This window comes from Protopterus annectens, chromosome 11.part0 (genome assembly GCF_019279795.1).
Source record: "Protopterus annectens isolate FY-2018-M chromosome 11.part0, PAN1.0, whole genome shotgun sequence".
NCBI lineage: Eukaryota > Metazoa > Chordata > Ceratodontiformes > Protopteridae > Protopterus > Protopterus annectens.
Window position 1 is genome coordinate 1,163,973,407 of NC_056745.1, and position 25,281 is coordinate 1,163,998,687.

At 39.8% G+C, this 25,281-nt stretch overlaps 1 protein-coding gene across 1 annotated transcript in view; it reads left to right on the forward strand.

The window, feature by feature from the left end:
* Positions 1 to 25,281, forward strand: part of ORC5 (origin recognition complex subunit 5) — a 2,154,202-nt gene that overhangs the window by 658,526 nt on the left and 1,470,395 nt on the right. Inside the window, exon 10 of the mRNA XM_044087287.1 lies at positions 22,529 to 22,581. Within this exon, the coding sequence (XP_043943222.1) occupies positions 22,529 to 22,581 (53 nt within the window). The remainder of the gene's footprint in view (positions 1 to 22,528; positions 22,582 to 25,281) is intronic.

A 25,281-nucleotide genomic window follows, 5' to 3' on the forward strand; every position in this document is an offset into this window, starting at 1 on the left:
TGAGAGCCTTAAATTGCCAGTTTCACATGCTAAAATATCAGCAATTTTTAATGTCTCAGTTGAAACAAAAGATGCTTCCAGATTCAGATCCTCCTAATTTGAAAGAAATGCAGGATTTATTGCATGCAGCTGAACAAGGGGGAAAACATACTTTGCAATGTGGTTTTGATTCCTTAGAGGCCTCCTGTAGAGCAGCAGTTACAGGCTCTGTCATTAGAAGGCATGCTTGGTTAAAAGAACATCGGTTACCAGATCATGTAAAGGCCAGATTACTGGATGCACCTTTGCAACGGGATGTATTGTTTGGAGTTAAGGCAGAGGAGGTATTAAAAAAGATGGAAGATAAGGCAAAATCTATGCAAATGGTCAAAGATTTCTTACATGTTCAACTTCCTCTTTTTAGCAGAAATTGGCCAACAAAAAATTGGTCCTTTCCAGTCACAGACAGACCTCAGAGGGGCAGATATAGACGTCCAAGAGGTAGAGGTCAAACACAAGGCCCTTACAGACCTCGACAATGGGGTGCACCAGGCCAGAAAGAAGGGGAAGACAGACCTCAACCTTATAAAAACAGTCTCAATGACTTCCCACTACTGCTGCCAAACAGCTCTATCTTGGCAGCCCCCTTAAGAGGAAAACTGGCTCTTTTCTATCACAACTGGCATTGCATCACCAAAGACAAATGGGTTCTCAACATCATATCACAAGGTTATAGGTTCCACTTCCACACTCTTCCAAGGTTAAAAGGAATGCCAAATCTGCCACCAAATCAATGGGCAGAGGCTCAAAAACAAATTACAGCACTCATGGACATGAGAGCTATTCAAAAGGTACCACCACAAGAGCAAGGACAAGGATTTTACTCAAGACTCTTTCTGGTTCCCAGAAAGGACAAAGCCTGGAGACCCATTCTGGACCTTTCTTCTCTGAACACTTACCTGGATATTCCGAAATTCAAAATGTTGACACTACAGCAGCTTCTTCCCATGCTGGGCAAGAAAGCTTGGCTCGTGACTTTGGACCTCAAAGAGGCATACCTGCATGTCCCTATCAGACAAAACTGCAGAAGATACCTCAGATTTCTAGCAGGTTCAATGCACTATCAATTATCTGCACTGCCCTTTGGCTTATCTACTGCGCCCAGGGTCTTCACAAAGTGCCTGGCACCAGTAATTGCATTTTGCAGGCAAAAAGGAATTCAAATTTACCCATACCTGGAAGACTGCCTAATCCAAGCAGAGAGCAAGGACATTCTTCTAAAGGATCTGGCGTACGTAAAAAAGTTATTAAGTTGCCTGGGGTACACAGTAAACGAAAAGAAATCAAAACTAGTGCCCTCACAACAGATAATATTCCTGGATGCCAGCTTAAACACAACGGCCCAGCTGGCTTATCTCATGCCAGACAAGCAAGGACAACTGACTCAGTATTTTCATTTAATGGCAACAAAGACCCAACACCCTGCAATAAAAATTCTGCAGGCCTTGGGCTACATTGCATCTTGCATACTACTAATTCCATATGCCAGACTGCATATGAGGAAACTACAATGGTACCTAAAGACTGTATGGTCTCAACACTGTCAAAATTTGGAAGCTGTTATACCACTAATTCCTTGCCTACAACAGGAATTTCAATGGTGGGCTCAAGCTTGTCACCTCAACAAGGGACAGCCTTTTACTCAACCCACAGCCAGGCAGACACAGACAACAGATGCATCGGATTACGCCTGGGGAGCACACATGGCAAGAAAATGTATTCAGGGCGAGTGCCCCGCAAAACAAAGACATCTCCACATCAATCAAAAAGAGATGCTAACTGTACAAAATGCAATTATATCTTTCAAGGACCTGCTACATCCAGGACAACTACTACTAAAGACAGACAACACCACAGTTATGTGGTACATAAGCAAGGGGGCACACACTCCTACCCCCCTCTGCAGACAAGCCATGAACTTGTGGAACACAGCTTTAAACTACCAAGTTCATCTGCAGGCACAATTCCTGCCAGGAGAGAAAAACACACTGGCAGACGACCTAAGCAGAAACATCATGGATCCTCACGAATGGCAGTTGAGTCCACAAATATTCAGAATGATAGCACAAAAATGGGGGAAACCAGGCATAGATCTGTTTGCAACCCAAATGAACTGCCAACTACAGAAATTCTGCACAAGGAGCTACCATCCACAAGCATGGAAAGTGGATGCCCTCTCTTTCAGCTGGAAAAAACTACAAGTATACGCTTTCCCTCCTTTACCTCTCCTTCCAAAGGTACTCATAAAAGCCAGGCAGGAAGAGCCAAAGATGATCCTGATTGCACCAGACTGGCCACGCCAGCACTGGTACCCAATCTTAAAGAACTTAGCACAAGAGGCACCCTGGATTTTGCCTCAAGTCCCACAGCTGTTGACACAACAATCAGATACTTCACAGCCAGCTAAAGACCTTAAATCTAGCTGCATGGAAAATTCCTTAACCAAGCAAGCATTGCCTCTCTCCAAAGCTGTTATGGATGTCATTCTGGAGGCCAGAAGGCCTAGCACCAGGAAAGCCTACTCAGATAAATGGAAGAGATTCTGTGCCTGGAACCAAGCACACGGCCTTGACCCTCTTGTACCAAACATTCCTCAGATACTTCAATACTTAACTGACATGCTGGACAAGGGCCTCTCCTTCTCATCCATCAAGATTCATGCCTCAGCCATTTCTGCTCATTACAACACGGATCCACCAATTTTTTCAAATCCTTTGCTCAAACAGTACCTCAGAGGGGCTAAAAACATGAGACCGCCCCATAGAGCACCTACACCAACTTGGGACCTCAACTTTGTTTTGGAAAAATTAACTTTACCACCTTTTGAGCCAGCTAACACAGCAGAATTAAAATACATCTCTTGGAAGACTGCTCTGCTACTGGCAATAACATCAGCAAGAAGAGTTTCAGAATTACAGGCACTAATGGCAGTGGAACCTTTCCTCATCTTCCACCAGGACAGGGTGTCCTTAAGAACTAACCCTACGTTTATGCCAAAGGTAGTATCAAATGTGGCTCTAAACCAAACTATTCACTTGCCAACTTTTTATCCAAAACCACAGAACAAAGGAGAGAGACTACTACATTCCTTGGATATTCACAGACAGTTACTCTTCTGTTTGGACAAAACCAAAGCTTTCAGAAAATCTGAGCAATTATTGGTAGCATACGCTGCAGGAGCACAGGGAAAAGCCAATTCAAAGCTGACTATTTCAAAATGGATAGCTCACTGTATACGTTTTTGCTATACCCACCATGGGAAACCTGTACCTAGCAGCATTAGATCTCTCTCCACCAGGGCAACAGCCACTTCAACTGCCTGCCTCAGAGGAGTGCCTACCAAGGATATTTTAGAAGCAGCAACATGGAGTTCTGTCCATACCTTCACCAAACATTACCATTTGCCTTTATATTCCAAATCCAGAGCTGGCTTTGCCACTGCTGTGCTGCAGGGCCTTATCGCCACCCCTAATGCCTTATAGATCCATCCTCCCTACCTCAGCTTTGGGATTCCACCCAAGTGTAATGACTGCAGCAGTGTCACACGATGAACATAGTACAGTTTTGTACCTACCATAAATGTAGATGTTCGAGTGTAGACACTGCTGCAGTCCAGGTTACCCTCCCTCCTTCCCCTCTTATTTTCTGATACATACCTAGCTCTTCTACCCTTATTTCCTAAAGGGAGTATTTGCTGGTAATTACAAAATGGTTGTTTGCTTTTCTTTTATATATTTTACTAGCAATTTGCAAGGCCTACCTATTTGGGGGCACCTAACATCTGGGGCAAGAAAAACTGAAGAAAATGACGTCGGCTGCATCGTATATCCCCCTGGCGCACTGACATCAGGGAAGAAGCGACAGCAACTGACATCGAACCAAGACTTTGGAACTCAGGCCGACTGGGGAACCGCCTGACGGCAGGATAACCCAAGTGTAATGACTGCAGCAGTGTCTACACTCGAACATCTACATTTATGGTAGGTACAGAACTGTACTTTTCAGTCTTTTTAGTCTGTTACTAGTCTTTGTTTATTTTTGTTTTTATTTGTCATCTTATAGCTCCCCCCCCCCCTCCCTGGGCCTCCTGCTGAAAATAGGCTGTTGGCCCAGTCGGACTATCCTGGTAAACAAATGTAAAATAAATAAACATGAGGCAATTGCTAGACTGCCTCAGGATGCCCATGTCGATCAAGCTGGCTGGAGAAACTGGTGGAAATTGTCCGTCCATAGTGATAGTTAAATTTATATGATCAGGAAAAGAGGGTGGTACCACTGCAGGTCATCAAATAATATACTAATAAACGCTCTCACTTTGACCTTTAAGTGACTCTCCTGTACTCCTTCCCATCTAGAAACTGTGCTTCCTTGCCTTACATAGCACCTAGGCTGGATTCAGACCTGCTGAATCTTGACTGTTTGGCATCACTGTGTTCTTAGGCCAGCCATCTTACATTAAGAGGACCTCCCTGCACTCTTGTGGCAGAAGTGTGTAGCTCAGGAGTCATCTGAGTTGGGGATTGCTGGAGAAAGGCACGGTTTGGGGCTTTCCCATTGGTAGTTGTGTTAAAACTGTTTAAATTTGCCTGTATATAAGCCTTGCATTTGCTTGGGTTTGTGCTCAGTTTACCGGAGCTGCTCAGTGTTTGGTAACTTTAGCCAGAGGTCATACAGCTCAGCACCTTAGGCATGGGAGATTTCAATTATCCTTACGTAGACTGGAGGACATACAAGAAGAGAAAAACATGCTCGCCCAGAGGTTCCTGGACTTTTTAACACAAATGCTCTGGAACAAATATTTTGCACCCCAACTAAGGGCTCTAATGTTCTGGACATAGTACTCACCAACATTGGGGGGGGGGTCATTCTACTTCCCTATGTGTGATGCCATCCCTGGTTAGGTCAGACCACAAATCAGTCTTGTTTGTAGTAACAACTGGAACTGACACCATCACAGGAACAAAAGTTATAAAAAATGTCACCAAAGCTAACTACAGCGTACTAATCATACCACCAACAATCGAAGACACCAATGATCACTATGCAGAAGTGTACATAAATACCGTATACAAACACTTAAATGATTGCATAAACTCTGCTGTACCTGACTGGATCAAAAACAGGTCTTCTCGTAAAAACAATCCACAGTGGTGGACTTTAGGTATAAACAGATTATATAACAAGAGGAAGAAACTGATGTCCAAAAGCAAGAGGGATATCACTCTGCAGAGGAAGAGTTCCCTCCTAAGGCTAAACAGGATAATCAGAAATCTTGTAAAGTCTTCTAATGCAAATTATGAAACTAAATTCACATCCCTAGCCAAGGATAATTATAAGGATTTGTTTAACTATGGCCAAAGACTAAAAGGGAATGCCCAGCTATGTGCCAAACTGGGTGTAGATGGGATCACTCATACAACACCGGAAGATATCACTAACCTGCTAGTTGACAGATTCAGTGCAAACTCCACCCCCCATCTCCACGTACCAAAAAACTAAAGAAGATGAAGAGCCATCATATTCAGCTTCATACAGGCCCATTTCAATACTAAACCATAATTATAAAGTGTTCATGTCTATAATGGCTAAAAGAATGACAAAGTGATGTCAAAATTGATAGATATGGATTGGTGTGGTTTTGTGGAGGTGAGGCAAACATTTGACAACGTTAACTGAACACTGATGAGCCAGAGGGAAGCAGGATGTAAGAAAATAGCATTGTTGTCAGTGGGTCTTGATGTAGAGAAAGCATTTGAAAGAGTAAGCTGGGACTTAATGTGCAGGGCAGTGGAATCATTTGCATTTCCTAAAAACATTATAAGGTTGATTAGGAGGGTATATGAGGGATCGGAGGTGAAAATGAAAGTGGGTGGGATCCTGTGTAATAATTTCTGTTTGAAACAAGGACCAGGCAGGGATGTCCTCCTTCCACTTTGGTTACATTATATTTAGAACCATTGGCAAAGAAAATAAGGAACTCATAAATTCAAGGATGTTATTGGTATGGTAGTCAAAAAAAAAGTGGCTGTATTTGCGGATATTATTTTATACCTGACAAAACAAGGAGACATTACAGTGCTGTGGAACATTTAGAGACAGTTTCATATCTTTTTGGGATACAAAATTAATGAAGCTAAAACAAAGGCAATAGTTGTAAATGATGCACCCCCATATGAATTGGATCATCAGTATCCATATTTATAGGGACATGATAAAATGAAGTACTGAGTTTGTTTGTTATGGATTAAAAATGATTCTGGTGTGGTAGCTAAGGATGTGGGAAGAGACTGAATAAAAGATGATACAAAAAGTGAGAAAATGGGAACTTTGTCTTATGGATATAGTAAGATAAAAGCATATGCAATGTTTTACTCCCATTAGTCTTCTATACAGGTCAGGCAGATTTTTATCAACCAGAGGAGGAGTTGTGGATAGCAATTAATAAAGAGATGAAGGACTTTATCTGGAAGGGGAAGACGGCAAGTGTAGAGTGTGATAAGCCGATTCTTCCAGTAGAACAGGGCAGATTGGGAATACCCTATTTGGAGGGGTATTACAGAGCTAAACAGTTAATGTTCCTATACATAGCACAAGCAGAAAACTATAATTCAAAGTGGAAAGGGGTGATGATGAAACGGGGGGGGGGGGGCTCAAGGAACAAGGAGAGACTGGGATTTTGGATGCAGGCCTTTAAGGAGAATAACAGTAATCATACAGAATATTATATCCATAAAGTAGCAGAAAGTATCCTAAGAACCAAGCCAAGATGAGAATGGAAAAAGGTGATTGTTTCGATAGGGAAGACTGCAATTAGGGATGTAGACAACAGGCAAGAGGGGGCAGGAATTTATTGGAGAAAACTGGCAAAGGAACAAAGGTATTGGGAGCAAATAACTAGAGAGGGGAAAGTGATAGAACTGGAAGATGCCAAGAATTTATTTGGACTGCAGGTTAGAAATTGCCTTCCATATCAAGGACTGATAATCAGAATATAGGCAAAGAGAAAGAAGTAGGGGGATCCTAAACTAAAGACCAGCACTGGTAGAGTTTTTAGTAGAATGTAAAACAGAAGCTGCCATTAAAAAAATGAATAATTAGTAGAGCATATAAAATATTGTATGATAACTATAAGAATTACTCAGAGGAGGTTAGAAAGGATTGGGAAGAGAGATTGGATAAGCAACTCACAAAGAAATAATGGGAGGATATATGTATGTCTCCCAAAAATGCAACAAAATCTAGAAGATTTAGTAGTTTTGCTTGGAGATATTTTTATACGCCAGGTAGACTCCAGAGAATTTTTCCTCAGGTGGGCAGCAAATGTTGGAGGTGTGAAGGGGAAGAAAGAGGTAATTGGGAACATATTTTCTGGGAGTGTGGTGAGTTGGCGGACTTGGAAGGATTCTCTGTGGTATACCTTGTTGGAGATGCTGGGTGGGCAGATTGGTGTAATGAGGGAGATGATTTTACTGAGCTATGTTACAGAATCAGAATTGCCCGGACATGGTAAGGCCTTGCTGTGTCTAATTATGTTGGCTGAATTACTATAAAATGGAAATCAAAATCTAAACCAACTATACTAGAAGTAATGAATATAGCAACAGAGGTAAAACAATTGGAATGGAGATCTTTAGAAAAGGGTAGGAGCAAACTACATAGGAAAAAACATGGGAATTGTGGGAACAATACATACAGGGTAGGAATGAGGTTTAAAGGAAGGCAGGACTTAAGTGAGTTATGTAATGTTTGACTGAAAATGATTGGGTAGATTATAAAGTGATGTATAATATTTGCAACTGGGAGTGTGTCAGCATGGTTTGTGATATAAAATGCTTGCAACTAGAATTATGTCGGTGTGGTTTGTTTTCATTTATATAAAAGTGATGGTTTAATAAAGATGTTTCTTGTAGGCAGGAATTGAATAAAATTATGAAATGCTGCTTAGGTTATATGATATATAGCAATGTATATGAAGTATAATGTTTGTAAATGTGAATTTGTTAATACAGTTTGATTTTTGTATAAATGTAAATTTGCCTGTGTCACAAGTGATGGACAATTCAATAAAGGTGTTAAAAATCCAAATCCCAGGTTCTTTAACTTTATTTTCATTTTGAAGTGGGATATTGTTAATGCAATAAGGGAAGGTTGTCCAACGACTTTGACAGTGTTGCACTTCTTAGCATTTAATTTGAGCGTATAATTTGTACACCAGGTATTTGCAAGTATTAGTTCATGCAGGAGGCCTTATGTGAAAATGATACTCCCTTTTCCATTCTCCTACAAACTACGTTAACCAAATATCTTGGCGTGTGATCTACAAATGGGAAAAGTAGATGAGGAACAACAAGGTCCCAGTACTGAGCTCTGTTGTACACAACTGGTTGCCTTCATACTCTCTAGGGAGGATCCTGCTTACCCGCATGGGTGAGTTTTATCCTTTAGAAAATTTGCTATCCATCTTACCATATAGGGAACTATGTGAAGCATATCTGGCTTGTTAATATTATGCTAACATGCGGAATGGTCAGGGGACTCAGTATAAACAGCATGGCTGCTGTCAGTCACCTTTGTTACCCTTTCAAGGAAGTTCACTAGATTAATTTGACAGGATGTAACCTTGACAAAGCTAAATTGCTGCAGGTCTAGCTTGAGATTAATGTCATAGTTGATAGGGTCATTTTTGTTGTGTTCCTTGGCTTTACAGGTGAGAATTGTAAAAATGGTCCTGTTATGTCCAAGGTCAGTGGGTGGGCCACCTTTATGTATTTGCATAACAATTGTTGTGCGTCAGACATCAGGGGAAAAAAAACTGTGGCTAGGTTCAAGTTAAATAGTTTGAGCATTACTGCTGTTGACTGTTTAGTACTTTTTATTAGACAAACAGGAATGTCATGAGGTCCAGTGGAGGACATACTTGTAGTTTTGGAAAGCAGTTTCAATAAATGCTCTCTGGCAATGTGTGTGTCTGAGATCTTCATTTATTTTATCGACTGGGTCTACACAGAAATAAGGGACTCATGCAAGTCCAAATCACCATGGGTAAGGTCCCTCACCATATCTTAGTTAGCTACAGGTCACCATCTATACTCCTAGAGTCTCACAACTCTTACCTAAACATACCAGAGGTGCTCACCATTCAACCAAACACCCTATTCATGGGTGACTTTAACTACCCCTCTGTAGACTGGTAAACATACACTGCCTCAGGCTCACAGGCACAGTGCTTCCTGGTCTTTATCAACACAAACACCCTGTAATGGATATTGGATCACAAACCTGTCTCATTTGAAGTAAAAATTAAACTAGAAAATCTGGCTAAACCAGTAACAGGAACTATTCAAAGGCAAACTACATCCTATTAAGTGACAGTTTGTCAACATGTAAGCCTCCCCCAACCCTAAGACCACAGCTACCTATGCAGAGTTATTCACAGAGTCAATATATAGACATGAATGGCTGCACAGAGGCTGCCGTACCTACCAGAAAAAATTCCAAAACAAACACTAAAGACAAACCCCACTGGTGGAATCCTCACTTTAACAGTGTTTATAATAAAAAAAGAAAATTCATGATCAAAACCAGAAAAAGCAACTCCCTTAAAGACAACTCCTGTCTTATACAACTAAACAAGAAACTAAGAGGTCTAATTAAGTCCAACAAGGCCAGCTATGAGGTCAGGATAGCCTTGCAGACGAAGGACAGTCAGAAGGCCTTCTTCAGCTATGTTCAGAACCTTAGAGGTAACGCACAACAGTGTTCTGAACTGGTGGTGAGCAGTGCCACTTACATCTATTGGCAAATCTACTGGCTGTTAAATTCAGGTCAAACTTCACTCCAGCTCCATCAGGTAAAATCCCCTCCAACATACTTTCTCCAGCTGTAAGCAGGGATCAGATGCTGGCAGCACTCACTAAAGCCAAGAACATCTCTTCAGTGGGTCCTGAAAACATCTCCGGTTGTCTCCTGAACAGTCCGAAAAATGATCTATCAAGATCAATTGAGGGACTCTAAACTACAGTCTTGAAAATTACTACGTTCCAAGTGAATGGAGGACCACAATAGACATGCCTCTCCACAATGTCTGACCATCAGCTGATCCAGGGAACTACAGGCCCATCAGTCTAACAAGCCTTACATGCAAAGCCATGGAACACATTATCATGGAAATTATAAATAAGGACACTGGCAACCAGCAGACACTAGACCCATCCCAATTTGGCTTTGTTAAAGGAAGGTCTTGCCTACTTAACCTTGTAGGCTAATTTGAGAAGATCACCAAAGTAAAGGACAAGAGTAAAACAGTACTTACAGCTACGCTTGACCTGGCTAAGGCATTTGGTCCAGTATCCCACTTGGATTGTTGACAAGCTCCCTGAGCTAGGTGTAAACCCTTACATAATTCACTGGATTGGTGGCTGGCTCACAGACTTGACCCAAGAGGACAGTATCGGTGAGATCTCCTCCACCAAGAGACCAGTCACCAGCTCTGTGCTGGGCCTGCTCTTGTTTGTTATCTCCTACTCTAAAGTCAAGGCTGATGTTAAAGGCCTTTGGCTCACCAAATTTGCAAATTACTTTAAATTGGAAGCTGTTATAGACGGGCCCCCAAAGATGCAAACATCTTGTAAGTAGATGTAACACAGACAAATGACTGGCGCCAATGCCATTTCCAAATAATGCATTGTAATGCCCTTCAGGAAACTGTCAAAGCAAGTTAATTAGTCCATTGATAAAATGCCCCTAAGAGTTGACACAGTAGTAAGGGATCTGGGAACATATGTAGACAGCAATCTGGCCTTTGACCAACATGTAGCTAAGATGATAAGAAAATCATTCTATGTTGCCCACCTTATAGGTTTAAGAGTATGGCATCCAGGTCCATGGATGTTATAGTACCACTCTACTTGACCCTTACTATCAGTCCTGTCATTGAATGCAGTTTTTCTTTTGGCATGTATCCAAACAGACAGTTGCAACAGTTAGAACGCCCAGAAAGATTTCCCACCAGAACTCAGGGCATGAATACCCTGCCCTAAACTGATCATTTAAAGGTTATTTCTCTGTATTCAGTCACTTATAGGCTGCTGAAAGGGGATCTTTGCATGCCTTACAGTGTTTCCTCAGACCCAGCCTTAGTGGATCTGTTGCACATTCACAAAACAAACAGCACCAGAAACAGTAGATCCAGGGATCTGAACTTCTGTTGCGACATAAACAGAACATGCTGGAGAGGCAGATATGTTCCTCAAAGGATCTCCACACTATGGAAAGACTCTCCATCCATGTAAAACAGAGTTTATCCCTCACCCTGTTTAAAGAAAACCTTGACAACTGAATAGGAAATCATAAATTTACCCCTGGTCTGGCGAGTACCCAGTGACCGACATTTAATTCTCAGCCATCAAACTCTTCTGTAAACCACCCTCCACTTTAGGTGTTTGGGTATCTGGATTAACCAAAACTTCATTTCCCAGCACCATATTTAAAGATTCATTGATAAAATCAACCCTGTCCTTCCTTGAACAAGGAAAACATCACATAAAGAAGGATGGTAATTGGTAAATGAGTACTCCTTGTTTAGCCTGAATACAGACCGTCTTTAATTGCTTCTGCCTGCAGAAAGGACCTCACAGCACTGCAAATCGCAGCCAGCAGCATATGTAGAGTCATAATCTTCAGTCCCAAAACAGAGCACCACTTCCTAAGCAAAATGACTTTCAACAAAACAGAGCGAAACTGCTACTAAGATTCCTAATCTTAAAATTACTGAATCTAGAGACTTCCATTCTTTGCTATCTCGACGTAACCTCCGGTTTTAACTTCAGATCACTTCCACCTTCTCTAACAGTCTTTGAAATGTCCACAATTAGACTGTACTTCACTGACCATAGTTTTTATGTTTTTGGGGCAACAAACTTGGGAATCCCTATCAACACATCTAAAACTAACTACGTTCTATAATGCATTTAGGATGAGTCTTAAAAAATTCTTATTTAAAGACAAAGCCTGCAAGTCCTGTACTTCAAATGATATAACTAGAAACAGTCACTTGTAAATAACTTAAACACCATTCTACACTCCTTAGCATGACCCATCTTACATAACATTTCATCAGAAGACATTATCTTTCATTCTGACTAGGCCTGTCATCCTGCTATTTGAGGTCAACAAACTGTAAGCATTGTAAGTTTTTATTAGTTTTTATTTTCAGTATAACTGTTTTTTATTTACAAGTCTGTGAATTTTTCTTATTGTCCTCAGTTATCTAATTACAATCTCACTTGTAAATCTGAAAGTATTTTGTTTGTATTTAATGTGTGCATGCATGTCTAATTTATGTTGTTTTTGTACTGTGTCCTGATTTGTGCCTGAAAATGGATCATAGGGATCAGTGCTCTACCCTGCTTAACAAAATGAAATAAAATAAAAATAGTAAATTAAATCCCTTCTTAGGGGAAGATAATTATTATGAATAAGTACAAATAATTAAAAGTTTCATAATTTGCAGTGTTTGTCTATGGTCCATATTTGTTGTATGATCTGTGAAGTACGCTGCAGGCAGCAAATAGATAGCAGCAGAAGAAATGCTACTGACTTGAGTTTTTTCTGGGTAGCTCTCCTCCTGATGTCAGATGTCACAGGATCTCCCCTAACCCCATACAGTGTGCTATTTTGTATTTATTTATTTATTTTTATTTTAAGTGAAAGAGCTGGGCATTAGGTTCTGATCTCCATCATACTGTGAATGGGGGACTTTTTGTTGTACATTGCTCGTAGTTAGTTTTCTAATATGTGATATGCAATGGCAGCAGAATGGCTGCAAACATTTTGTCAACATTGCCATTTTTTTCTTGTCTGCTATGACATATTTTGGCTTCTGCCAAGAGTTGCTGAGCAGCAGAAAAGCCCCAACCAGGACAGTAAAGCTGTTCAGCAGTCATTTCTGAATTCTTGCTCTCCACCCATCTCCTGACAATTAGTCTACTATCTGATCCATGATTCCGAATGAGTTCTCTGTGTCACTAGTAGGGAGTATACACTAGTATGACATTTGTGTTTCAGTGTAAGTGGACTGGGAATGTGATGTGAACTCACAATCTATATGGCACTCTGCTGTAGAATGTACAGATGGCCTTAGAAGCTGTTTGTGTTTGTGACTATTAATAAATAACTTTCAGCCCTGTAGTACAGAAAATAAAATGCTGATGATTTCAGAAAACAATTTTATGTGCCCAGAGGTTAAATGAGAGAAGGCACTGGCTAAAATTAAAAATCTATTTCCTCTTAATTTATTTTTATTTTAAATACTTATAGTCCATCTTGCTAAGTCATGTCCATCTGTTCCAGTTTTGATAATTACTGGGAGGACAGCTGTAACAGTAAATAATATTTGGATTTAACCACCTAATGTACACAGTCTTCCAGATGGATTTTTCCAAGTAGTGGTGGCCTTCCAGCAAGGAATAAATCAGGTCTGGCACTAACTAGGGTACCAATAGAGACAGCATGAGGCTTCCTTGTATATTAACAACTATTCTTCGCAGTCTTCAATTATTCTGTTTATTTTTGAGTATTTGTATCCCCAGACATACTGGAGTATTTTAATCTGGGTAGTGGCTTGCATTATAGTGACATTTTTTGAATTTTTTTCATACTTTTTCATTTTTGTACAGCTAATGTATAGTGTATAATGTATAGCTAATGAATCTTCAAGATATCAAAATGCCAGGCTATGGGTTCATAATCAATAAAAAAGTGTGTTTGTCTGTGAAAGACAAATAACATCAAAAGACTACACACTGTGCTTATTTTGTTTGTGCCCTGGCTACAGTGTCGACAAGTAGGGAAGTAGTTCTAACTGTCCGAAACATGCTGAATTAAGAAATCAAAAGTCCTAACATTCATACATAACCAAAAACATGTCTTAAAACTTTGAAAGCGTTTGTAGCGTTTGCAGCATCTGGAGCGTTTCTCCCCGGGCCTCCGCTGAAAACAGGATCTGTGGAACCTAGTTGTTTTTTCCCGGTCAACAAATGTTAAATAAAATAAAAAAAAAAAAAAATAAAAAAATATCCAAGAAAAATATTTATCCAGACCTTTAGAACCAACTAAATAGAGAAGATGAAGGAAATGATTCAGAAAAGGGGTCCCTAAACAAGTTCACTCGGGGAAGGAATCCAGGTCTGTAGAGTCCAATGATCAGCAGCTGTTTACATGCTCCACAGCGTACAACACATTATTTAAGGTGGCCATCAAAAATGGAGAGGTGAAAGCCTGATCTCATGTCATAGAAAAATGAAGCCCCAACTATGCCCAAGATGACATGCGCTCAACTAGTGGTACAAATGCTAGAGAGGACAGGCAGTGGAGGGTGAGGGAGGGAGTGGTGAGTACCAGCTTGCACATGCTGAGGTAAGGGTGACTGCTCAGCTTGCTGTATTGGTTACACCTGCGTGAGTGCATGTGTACTGACCACAGCAAAACAGCCTGTCAACCATATGCTGTAGAAATTAACCACTTATCATGGAGTTTACTTTGAGTGGTAGCAGGCATGTGTCCCTTGCAAACAGCAGGCACGTGTCCCTTGCAAACAGCAGTTGTAGAGCTGGATCAAGTATCCCTGATGCATGAATGCTGAGACCTATTCACAGTTCTCATGGTTGTCACCATGGAGGAAGAAATAAGCTATAAAGCCATAAGACCTGCACTATTGGGGAATGAATGGGGCAGTTGCGCAATATAAATTGTAGGGCCTGTTGATCAGTGGAGGATGAAGAACATATATAAATAAGTAAATAAATTAATAAGAAAAGCGGAGACTTGAAATCAAACATAAAAGTGCCAAAAGGGCATCCAGAGATCGTGACACAGAACTATACAGTAAAATAGGCACCTTGATTGGTACCTGCAGTGGTACATACCCCAAATATAATACTGGTGGATTGAAATTCTGTGTAAGCATTACCTCTGGCTTTACTTTATTTTTTTTTTTTTTATAAAACCAGAGGTGAAATACTTGAGGTATCCAGAGTGTAGTATCATGAAGGAATGCCTTGCAACAATGAAGCCTGCCACTGCACCTAAAGTTTATATATATATTATATATATTCTCTCTTTTTTTTTTTTTTACTTTGTTTGACTGCCGATTATGAGCCAAGGAGATTTTGTTACTGACATGGGAGTAGTAGCAAGGATCTGTAGAGGTTACCCAAGAAGGCTAGTTTATAGCCACAGTTAAGCTTCAAATAAAAATGAAAACTCCATTATCAAACAAAAAAATGGCTCACAGTAGCCTCTGCTTCAGCAGGTAGTTTATTGAAATAAAAACAAGCTATAAACAAACTTTCAAATATAAAGCACTTTTCGTCTGGTAAAGTTACCGGACTTCTTCTTATATCCACAGTTATTCTTGCCAAAGAACTACTCTAGATTAAAGGTTCCTATGTGTAACGTTATTGCTGTATACCTTGGGTCACAAGTTTTATTTCTTTCTATTTATCTTTCATCTAAATGTCTCTGTCTGTTTGTAATATCTATCTAACAGTTTTTATGTACCAGTAGGCGATATGTGAGGAGACGTAAATGGCACACTGCTGAACTATTACAGCTGATGCCTTCACCTCTTCTGCCAGGGGTAAGCTAGTTTTGCTTGGTAGTTTAGACAAATGTTATGATTTACTGTTGCAGTAAAATAAGGTTTTATAAAGCTCTTGCCATAACAAGAGATGTTTGTGGAGTGGTTGCTGTAACAATAAGTCTTCCCTCCCTTCTTTCCCATGTTAGGGAATGGTACATAGTCACCATTGCTTTATATATATATATATATATATATATATATAAAATGTATGTATATATATATATATATATATATATATATATATATGTGTGTGTGTGTGTGTATATATATATATATATATATATATATATATATATATATATACACACACACACACACACATACACATATAGAGAGAGATGCATACATACCTGCATCCATGCATACATACATACATACATATATATACCGCCACATAATGCATGCACTCAAGTCACTCCACAACAAGTACAAATGTGACTCTGTCATTGTCCATGCTGGAGTGAATGACTTGAGGCGTACCTCCCTGGATTACATGAAAAGAGACATGGAAGAGCTCTCGGATCATGTGGCCCAGGCAGGTATGACCCTAGCACTGAGTAGTATCCTGCCTTTGCCCAGAATATAAGGACAAAATGATTGACTTCAACAATTGGCTAAGCTTCTGGTGTCATTCAAAGGGGATCCAGTATCTGTCTGGGAAGACTTGATCGACAAACCACGATGCTTTGCCAGAGATGGTTTGCACCTGTCAACCGTGGGATTCAGGTTACTGGCTAAAGCTCTTGCCACCTCTATAGTGCCTTTTTTAGGCAAGGTTCAAAGGACAAGACCACCATTGTAACAGATACAGACATGCAAAATCTGAAGGTAATGCTACTCAATGCTAGAAGTCTAAACCTCAAAATGCATTCTCTCGAGGCACTCCTAAAAATGGAGAACATCTATATCTGTGCAGTAACTGAGACTTGGTTCAAGGCTCCAGACAGCACCCCTGCAATACCAGGCTACAACTCTTACCACACTTTTCGGCCACAAAACCAAGACTGAAACACTAAAGGTCGAGGGGTGTCCATATTCACACCTCCAGGCTAGTTGCCCAACACAATGCATCTGAAATTCTCCAGGTGCAACTAACACTAGATAAGACTGCAATCCAAATTGTATCTTGCTACAGATCCCCCACCATGCCCTAAGATTCTCACTATACCTTTCTAAACATACTGGAAAATATTGAGACACAACCAAACACCCTAATACTGGGTGATTTCAACTACCCTGCCATTAATTGGGAAAACTACTCCAGTACCAACTCCTTTTCCCAATGGTTCTTGGAATTCATAAATTCCAATGCCCTGGATCAACTAATCCATTGTCCCACCAGGGGCTCCAATATCCTAGACCTGGTCATTACCAACATGGGAGATAGATGCTGCACACTAGTGGTCACCCCCTCATTAGTCAGGTCTGACCGTAAGCAAATCACCCTTGACATCCACATCCCACCCCCACCCCCAGTAAGGAAACCTCCTTAAAAAACGTCTCCAAAGCCAACTTCATGCTAACTGAAGTCAGAAGTGACAAACTTCATGACACCCATGCAGACAGGCTCTGAAAGTTCGACTACAGAATCCTTCATTAAGGCACTGTACGAACACATCCACTCGTGCATAAATCGTGCCATCCCAAATAGAACCAATATGCTGTCTTCCAAAAAAGGAAGCCAATCTAGTGGTCCCCTGCTATAAACAAACTATACAACAGAAGGAAGAAACTGTTGCAGAAAAGAGGAAAATCCCAGGATGCAGAAAACTCCCTCACCAGCCTCAGTAAGAAGCTGAGATCCCTCATAAAATCCTCAAAAGCTAGTTACAAAAATAAAATTGCCAAAGATTCCAAAGACAACCACAAGGCATTCTATAGTTATGTCAAGAATCTAAATGGCAATGCTCAGATCTGCTCTGAGCTTCAACAGAATGGCGTGAAATATACTGATCCCAAGGATATTGCCAATATCCTGGAAGATCGATTTAGTGCCAACTTTACCCCCCCCCCCCTCATCCCCTAAAGGGCCCATCTCAATACCAAAAGACTGCCAAATTCCAGTAATCACAGCCACACAGGTAGAAACCACACTCTCCAAAGCTAAGAATACAGCATCCATGGAACCAGATGACATCCCAGGCTGTGTACTACATGAACTACAGAATGAACTGGCACCTCACCTAAGTGTCACGTTTAATCATAGCCTCAGCTCAGGCTTTGTGCCCACTGAGTGGCGCACAGCTACAGTTATCCCACTCCACAAGGGAGGATCCACCTTGGATCCCGGGAACTACCGTCCCATCAGTCTGACGAGCCTGATCTGCAAGGGCATGGAACGCATTATCATGGAACTTTTAAACAAAGACATTGGCAACCTTCAACACTGGACCCCACCCAGTTTGGGTTTGTGAAGGGCCGATCTTGTCTCCTGATCCTGATTGACTTCTTCGAATCAGTCTCCAGAGCTGTGGACGAGGGTAAGGTGGTCCACACAGCATATCTGGACCTCGCCAAGGCCTTCGACACCATCCCCCACTCTGGAATCATAGATAAACTTACTAAGCTGGGCATAAATCTCTATGTCACTCGATGGGTTGCCAACTGGCTTACTGACAGAACCCAGACTGTAAAAGTAGCCAACTCCAAATCCAGCTCCAGACAAGTGACAAGTGGAGTACCTCAGGGTTCAGTCCTGGGACCACTCTTGTTTGACATCTGCTTCTCTGAAGTACAGGCCAACATTAAGGGACTCTGGCTAACAAAGTTCGCAGATGACTGCAAACTGGGAGCATTTATTGAATCCCCAAATGATGTGGATATTCTACAAAAAGGCCTTACAGAAGCAGGTGCCTGGTGCCAGAGCCATGGGCTCAAGCTTAATGCCAAGAAATGTATAGTTATCCCTTTTGGAAAAAAACATGTACCCATGAATTACCACATAGGTGGCAGTGCACTAAACATCGAAAGTGTAATGAGAGACTTAGGGACACAGGTGGACAGTAATCTCACTTTCGATAACCACATCACCACAACAGTCAGGAAATCCTTCTATGTGGCATATCTCATCCAGGAAAAAAGGAGGTAATTGTCCCACTGTACTCATGCCTCATTAGACCCATTATAGAGTATAATGTCCCGTTTGGTATGTACCTCACAAGACCTCTGCAACAGCTGGAAAGGCCACAGAAATACCTTGCTAAAAGAATCACAGGCCTAAAGCAAATGCCATATGCTGACCATCTAAAAAAAAAACTCCAGCTATTCTCTGTGGCATATCATCTACTTAGAGGCGATCTCTGCTTAACATACAAGGCCCTGTCAAACCCTGAGCTGTTGGATATGCTCCACTTAAAGAAATCCCAATCCCTCAGAGCCACACTCTCCATGGATCTAAACCTCGTCAACACAATGAACAAAACCTGCTGGAGGGATAGGTTCCTAACCCAGAGACTCCCCATACTCTGGAATAGACTGCCCATACATGTCAAGCAGAGCGCCTCTGTAGCCCTCTTCAGAAAGAACCTTGATGATTGGATGGGAGATAGGAAGTTCACCCCGGGGATCATGTCAGTCGCCCTGCTAGACAGGGGTCCAGAGAAGTAAATATTGTGGGAAGAAATATCCAGGGAATTGTTATGGCTAGGCTTGTATAGGCCCTAGGGCCGATAGCCTAGTACCAACCTATGAACCTATATGCATATGTATGTATGTGCGTATATGTGTCTCATTGGAATTGAATCACCACAAGCATTACTGTGTCTAATGTATTTAAAGCATATTCTTATTATACTGCATTTTCTTATATATTTGGATAGCTGCATGTTTTTACAGTTTGCTAAAGAATTCTTGCTTCCAAGTCGCAAAGTATTTCCGGATGTTAAACATTCAGTGTTGCAAATGCTGATTATCACTGGAAATTTCTTGCCATGAGTGCACTGTACTGCATGCATACAGGCTAAAGGAACTGAAAGAGCTTTATGGTTGGGATTGGAACCTGACTTGCAATGGTGAGGATGTATCAGCAGAGAACCCTAGAAGAGAAAATATAACAAACAAGTTTAGTTTTCAGAAGAAGTATATAAGAATATTTGGCATGGAAGACATGAATTCAGTTGGTGGAACTCAGCATTTACATACTCTCAAAGCTGCAAGTAGTAATGTAAGGAAAGGGCTAAACTGAATAGAAATTACATTTCACAGGCATGTGTATTTATTTGAAAGATTTGCAATGCATCCAATAACTATTTCAGATCATGCACCAAGATGCAGGATAAAGAAGTAAAAATGAGACACTGGCACTTTCATACTTAAAAAGTGAGGAATTTAAGAAATGCATACATACATACATACATACATAGAAATGTTTCAAGCACGGGCATTAAAGCCCTTCTAGCTTACCAATATGCCAAAACACTTGTTCCCATAATAAATGTCCAGGCTGTTCTTAAAAATATCTAAACTAGTACTTGCTTTAATGTAATTTGGTAGTGTGTTCCAAGCATCAGCTACTCTGTCAGAGAACCAATTAGTACACTTCTCATTCCTATAGAATCTTCTGCATAGGTTAAATGACGATTCTCTAGTACTTTCTGATAACCGCAAACATTCCCAGAGGTAGTTGTACCTAAATAACCTATATACCTGAATAAGATCTCCTCTTAAATATCTGTAAGAGACACTGTACAAGTTCAGATATTTTAGTCTTTCATAATAACTTCGATTTTCACATCCATGGATGCCCTTAGTATATTTTCGCTGTACTCTTTCCAGTTTATTCATGCTTGTTTTCCTATAGGGTTTCCATATTGTTATTCCATACTCAAGTTTGGGTCTGATGTAACTAAGAAACAATGACTTCATTATGTTTGATTTCCCAGACTTTATAAATCTTTTTGTACAACCTATAGTTCTATAACTATCATTAGCCAATTGGTTGATATTAGAAAAACTCAGCTGAATCTACCCATATACTCAGGTCCTTAAATGAGTCTACAGTTTCAATCACTGTGTGCTCTATTAAATATTCACCTTTCAGTTTGTCTCCCAAATCTCATATGCTTAGTTTTTAATGTGTTTATCAACATATTCTCCTGTGCCCAAATGGACAATTTATTCAAATTATTTTGCAGACATGCTTTATCTGTATCACTTGTAATCAGTTTACCCAGTTTCAGGTTGTCAGCATATAGACTATAGAACACCTCAGATGAAAAAAAGTAAGGGTCTAGTACAGAGCCCTGTGGGACACCTTGACTGTAACCAAGGATTTCACCTCTCCAGTGGGTGTGTGATACTTGCCATGTCCTATTTGTAAGCCATGCAGTTATCCATCTTACCAACAGTACATCAGTAGTAGTGGAAATGATTTGAGCGGTAATGGGGAATATTGAAATTTCTTCATAAAAGATAGCTAGTGAGTTGAATAAAATGAAAATTAAGTTTAAAAGCTTGGTAGGAATGAAAAAAGAGATATGGAAATGAGTAATTGAGTTTACTAAGGTTAAAGTATTACAAAAGAAGAGGAATCTCATATAAGAATAAGAGGATTATTGTCTGGAAAGTATTTTTATACCCCAGCAGACTTCAGATAATATTTCCTTGGGTAGATGGCAAATTCTGGAGGTGTGATGAAAAAGAGAGGGGTAATTGGGAACATATTTTTGTGAATATAGCAAGTTGGCAGATTTAAAAAAAAATCCCTACAGAGTGTTTTGCCATACATGCTGGATGAGTAAAAATTGTAGTTAAGGAAATTCATTCTTTGAGTTAGGATATATGATCTGAATTGCCAAGACACAATATGACGCACATTTAATGTTACTGGCTGCCAAAAAGGCAAGTACTAGAAAATGGAAATCAAAATCTAAACCATCTGTAGTGGAGATATTGAATATTGTACAGGAGGTAAAATATTTGGAGGTGGAATCTTTAGAAAAAAAGGAAGGACAAATTACATAGAAATGGAATTTGTGGGAATAAAATGTGCAGAATAATATTCAGGAGGGTGATGTGAGGTTTAAGGGAAGGCATGAATTGATCAGGTTATGTAATGTTGGAGTGAATGGAAATGATTTAAAAATGTATATTTCACAGGTAAGTACTAGGCTAGCTGCCCTTTTGAGGCATTTAAGCTTGGCTAATCTCCCTCAAAGGTGAGAATCCCTGTACCCTGTGTTTGTGAGCTAAACACCTTAACTATTACAACAACCCTTAATTGCATGGAGAACGTGAACATCAGTCCCACTATCTCTTGCATGCAAGGCAAGTGCTCTACCATTTAGCTAATTCCCCTTACCAAAGGTAAGTGCTAGGCAATCAGTTTGCAGCTATTACACACCTAACTAATGGTGTTCTAATCTGCTGTTCCATAGGCTTCCCTCGGATCATCTACTGTTATTGTATCTTAACACAAGAGTGCTTCCCATCTATTAAAATAACTTATGACTTAGAGGTATGTATAGCATTTTCTAGAATCATTGGGCCAGATTCAATAAAGCTTACACTAAGTGCGCACAATATGTATTCAAGTACATTCTTGTCACATTTTTTGTGCTTTTTGGTTACTCAGAAAGATTATATTAAGTGTGCGTGTAGTCTGCTTTTTGTGGTAACCTTTATGAATCCCTGTTAATATTTAAAGCTGCAAGAATGCAAGTGGGAAAACTAAAATTAGGAGGAAGAAGGTGCGAGTTATGTCTTTGTTGTCTGTTCATTCAGAACAGTGTACACTTAGTGTAGGCGTTATTGAAGCTCGGGAATTGACTTTTGCCGACATATGTTTTCACTGATATATTTTGCAAAATTATTTTCTTTTGACATCAAAACTTGTTTATTTTTTCTCTTCAGTTCACAGTGGGAAAAGCTGCAGCAGGAAGACAGAGAAGCTGGTCAGCTAAAAGGTAATATTTAGCATTGATATGAAGCTGAAAAATAAATGAAACAACCATTAGAACTGACAGTAGTTAAAAAATTTAGGTATTGAACTGTCCACCCATTGATAGGTTGATATCCAATGATCTTCAAGGCACTGGATTACAAAATAAAAATACAAAATTATCTTTAATCATTGTTAAGATGCATCCTGTGCAGCACAGTGTTAACAATGAGATGTTGGAAGATTAGCACAGCAGTGCTGTGTGGCTTGCATAACTTACTGTTGCATGTAAACATTTCTCCAGTTCAGTTATCTTTCTTCATTGTGCTCTAAGTATATAGTAAAAATGTATAATCTCTTTGGATTTTCATGCTGCTGTTTGAAAAACAAACAAAAAACCCTGCGTTATATCTAATAAAGTATGTGTAGGCAGCTTATCTTTTTACTAAAAGCTAACTACACAAAACAAAATATAAAGTAAATGTATAGCTTTCTGTTGTGTATAATTGGTTTATCAATAAAAACATCTGGAGATGTTTTTTGCATTTTTGTTTAGTAGTAATTGGGACTACATGTGTGATGTGGTGTAAAAGTATGGCACTTACATGCAGCAATTTATATCTGATTTTATGGTATGGCCCATATGTTACTGTCTATACTTAGTTCATCCATTGCTGCACATATATACTGGCCTACAGAGCAAATGAAAAGTCAGGAATAATTACTGGTAAAGACAAGCTAGAGTCTGTACCTTCAGTGATTGCCTGGTTATTTGTTACGTAGCTTGAAAAAATAATTTGCTGTAAATATTGTATTAAAAATTAGGAATGTTGCATTAATACACAGTATTACAGAATAAATGTTTTTTGAGGTGTCAAAAGAAAGTAAAAGGAAACAATTCACAAGACTCTGACAGAATATCTGAGATATTTTGGAACAATGTAGGAGTGTACCACATAGGCTTTCTGTTACGTTTGTTTCAAAAAAATGTTGACTTCGATGTTTGTACCACCACCATGGAAAATAGCTAGAATTGTACCAGTTCAAAGGAATGTTGAAAGACCTACCTTTAAAAAATATATATTACTAGGCTGTTAGCCATATGTTTTTACTCAAGGGAGGTTTTATCATACAAATTTTTGTAGCAATGTAGTATAAGTTATGTACATGGACTTGCCAGCTGATGTGAAATGTTAATCGATTTGGGTCCGAACATTATGCAAACACATTGAGATCCTGTTTCATCAAGTTTGTCTCTAGCAGTTTCTTGCATGCTCTGTGCCTAGCATTGGGGGGGGGGGTTACTTCCAACACACCCCAACTAATATAAACCTCCTGTACATTTGTACCATTTCTGGGGAAGGAGGGCAGACTGTCTGAAATGGCAGCTTAATGAGCTTGTTGTCAGTCATGAGGACCATACCTGTGTTGGATTTTTCCAACATATTTGACTCTTAAACCTATAAGGCTTATTGACTTTTCTGGGTAGACATGGTGTAAACTGGCATGCTATGGTTATTCAAAAGAAGCATTTTGAAATCATAGAAAATCTACTGACTTATGATTTCTTATTAATGTTGCCAGACCAGTCAGATCCATTACCCAGTACAGGCACATTCTTTTTATTTCTCTAGTGACTGAATTAATAGGCTGTGGACTGCCTCACCATCTGTGCATGAAAATTTGAAGGCTTTTATTGAATACCTTTAGGTACAGGTTAAGTGGTGATGTGTTCAAGAGCATTCATGAAATGGATCTTAGAACATTATATGATACTGATTACCTTCAATGGTGTAAATGCTAGAAGAAAAATGACGTGATTAATGTGAGTTGTCAAGTCATTTAAAATCTGTACTTTTACCAGCTTAGTCTGGGAAAGTTATGGAACTGGCTACCTTTGTGTTTGAGAAAAAAATCTGTACTGATTTCATTTGAAGGCAAATTAGATAGGTTTGTAATTATCAAAAGTTATTGCCTTTTGGGTTCAGAATATGGAGCTTTGAGATGTATTTCAGAGAGAATAGGGCTGATCAGGCTGTAGCCATTCACAACTTACTGTCATCCAGGTCATTCTCATCAAAAAATGTTTAGAAACATTCTGGTGGTGGTGGAAAATCTGACCATTCGGTTTTTATGCCAGGGCTACCAGTGCACTCAACTGGCACTGCTTAGTTGCTATATTCACACTGCCTAATGTTCTGTGTGACTTGTCTCCTTGAATGCAAAAGGGCAACCCTGAATACAAAAACGGTCAGTGTAATTGAGCTTTCCACACTTTGAAACCATCTGTCCCTTTTGCCACCCCTGTCATCCATCATCTGATGGTTTGGAGTGACTACTTCCTCTAGTCTGTGTACTAGAATTTGTCAGGAGCAACCAGTCTTGAACTTTTACTTTCTGTACTAGTCAGACGCAGTTGAGACCTTCCTTGCTTGTGCTCATGATGTGCATAGTGAGTATCATATTGTCCACCCAGTAACTCATTAGCTATATCTTCAGAAGAACAAGATCTGAAAATATGCCCTACAGAGCACAGGTTGCAATATTTTTCTTTCTGAGATATTTTAGCTCTTTCTCCTTTGTTGAACAATTCTTGTATTTTGTATAATGCATGATTATAATAAATAATGAAACACTCTGGAGGAAAAAAGTGACGTATTTATTACTTCATTATTAAAAGCACCAGTTATCATCTACTTTGTACTTATTTGTCAGATGGATTCTA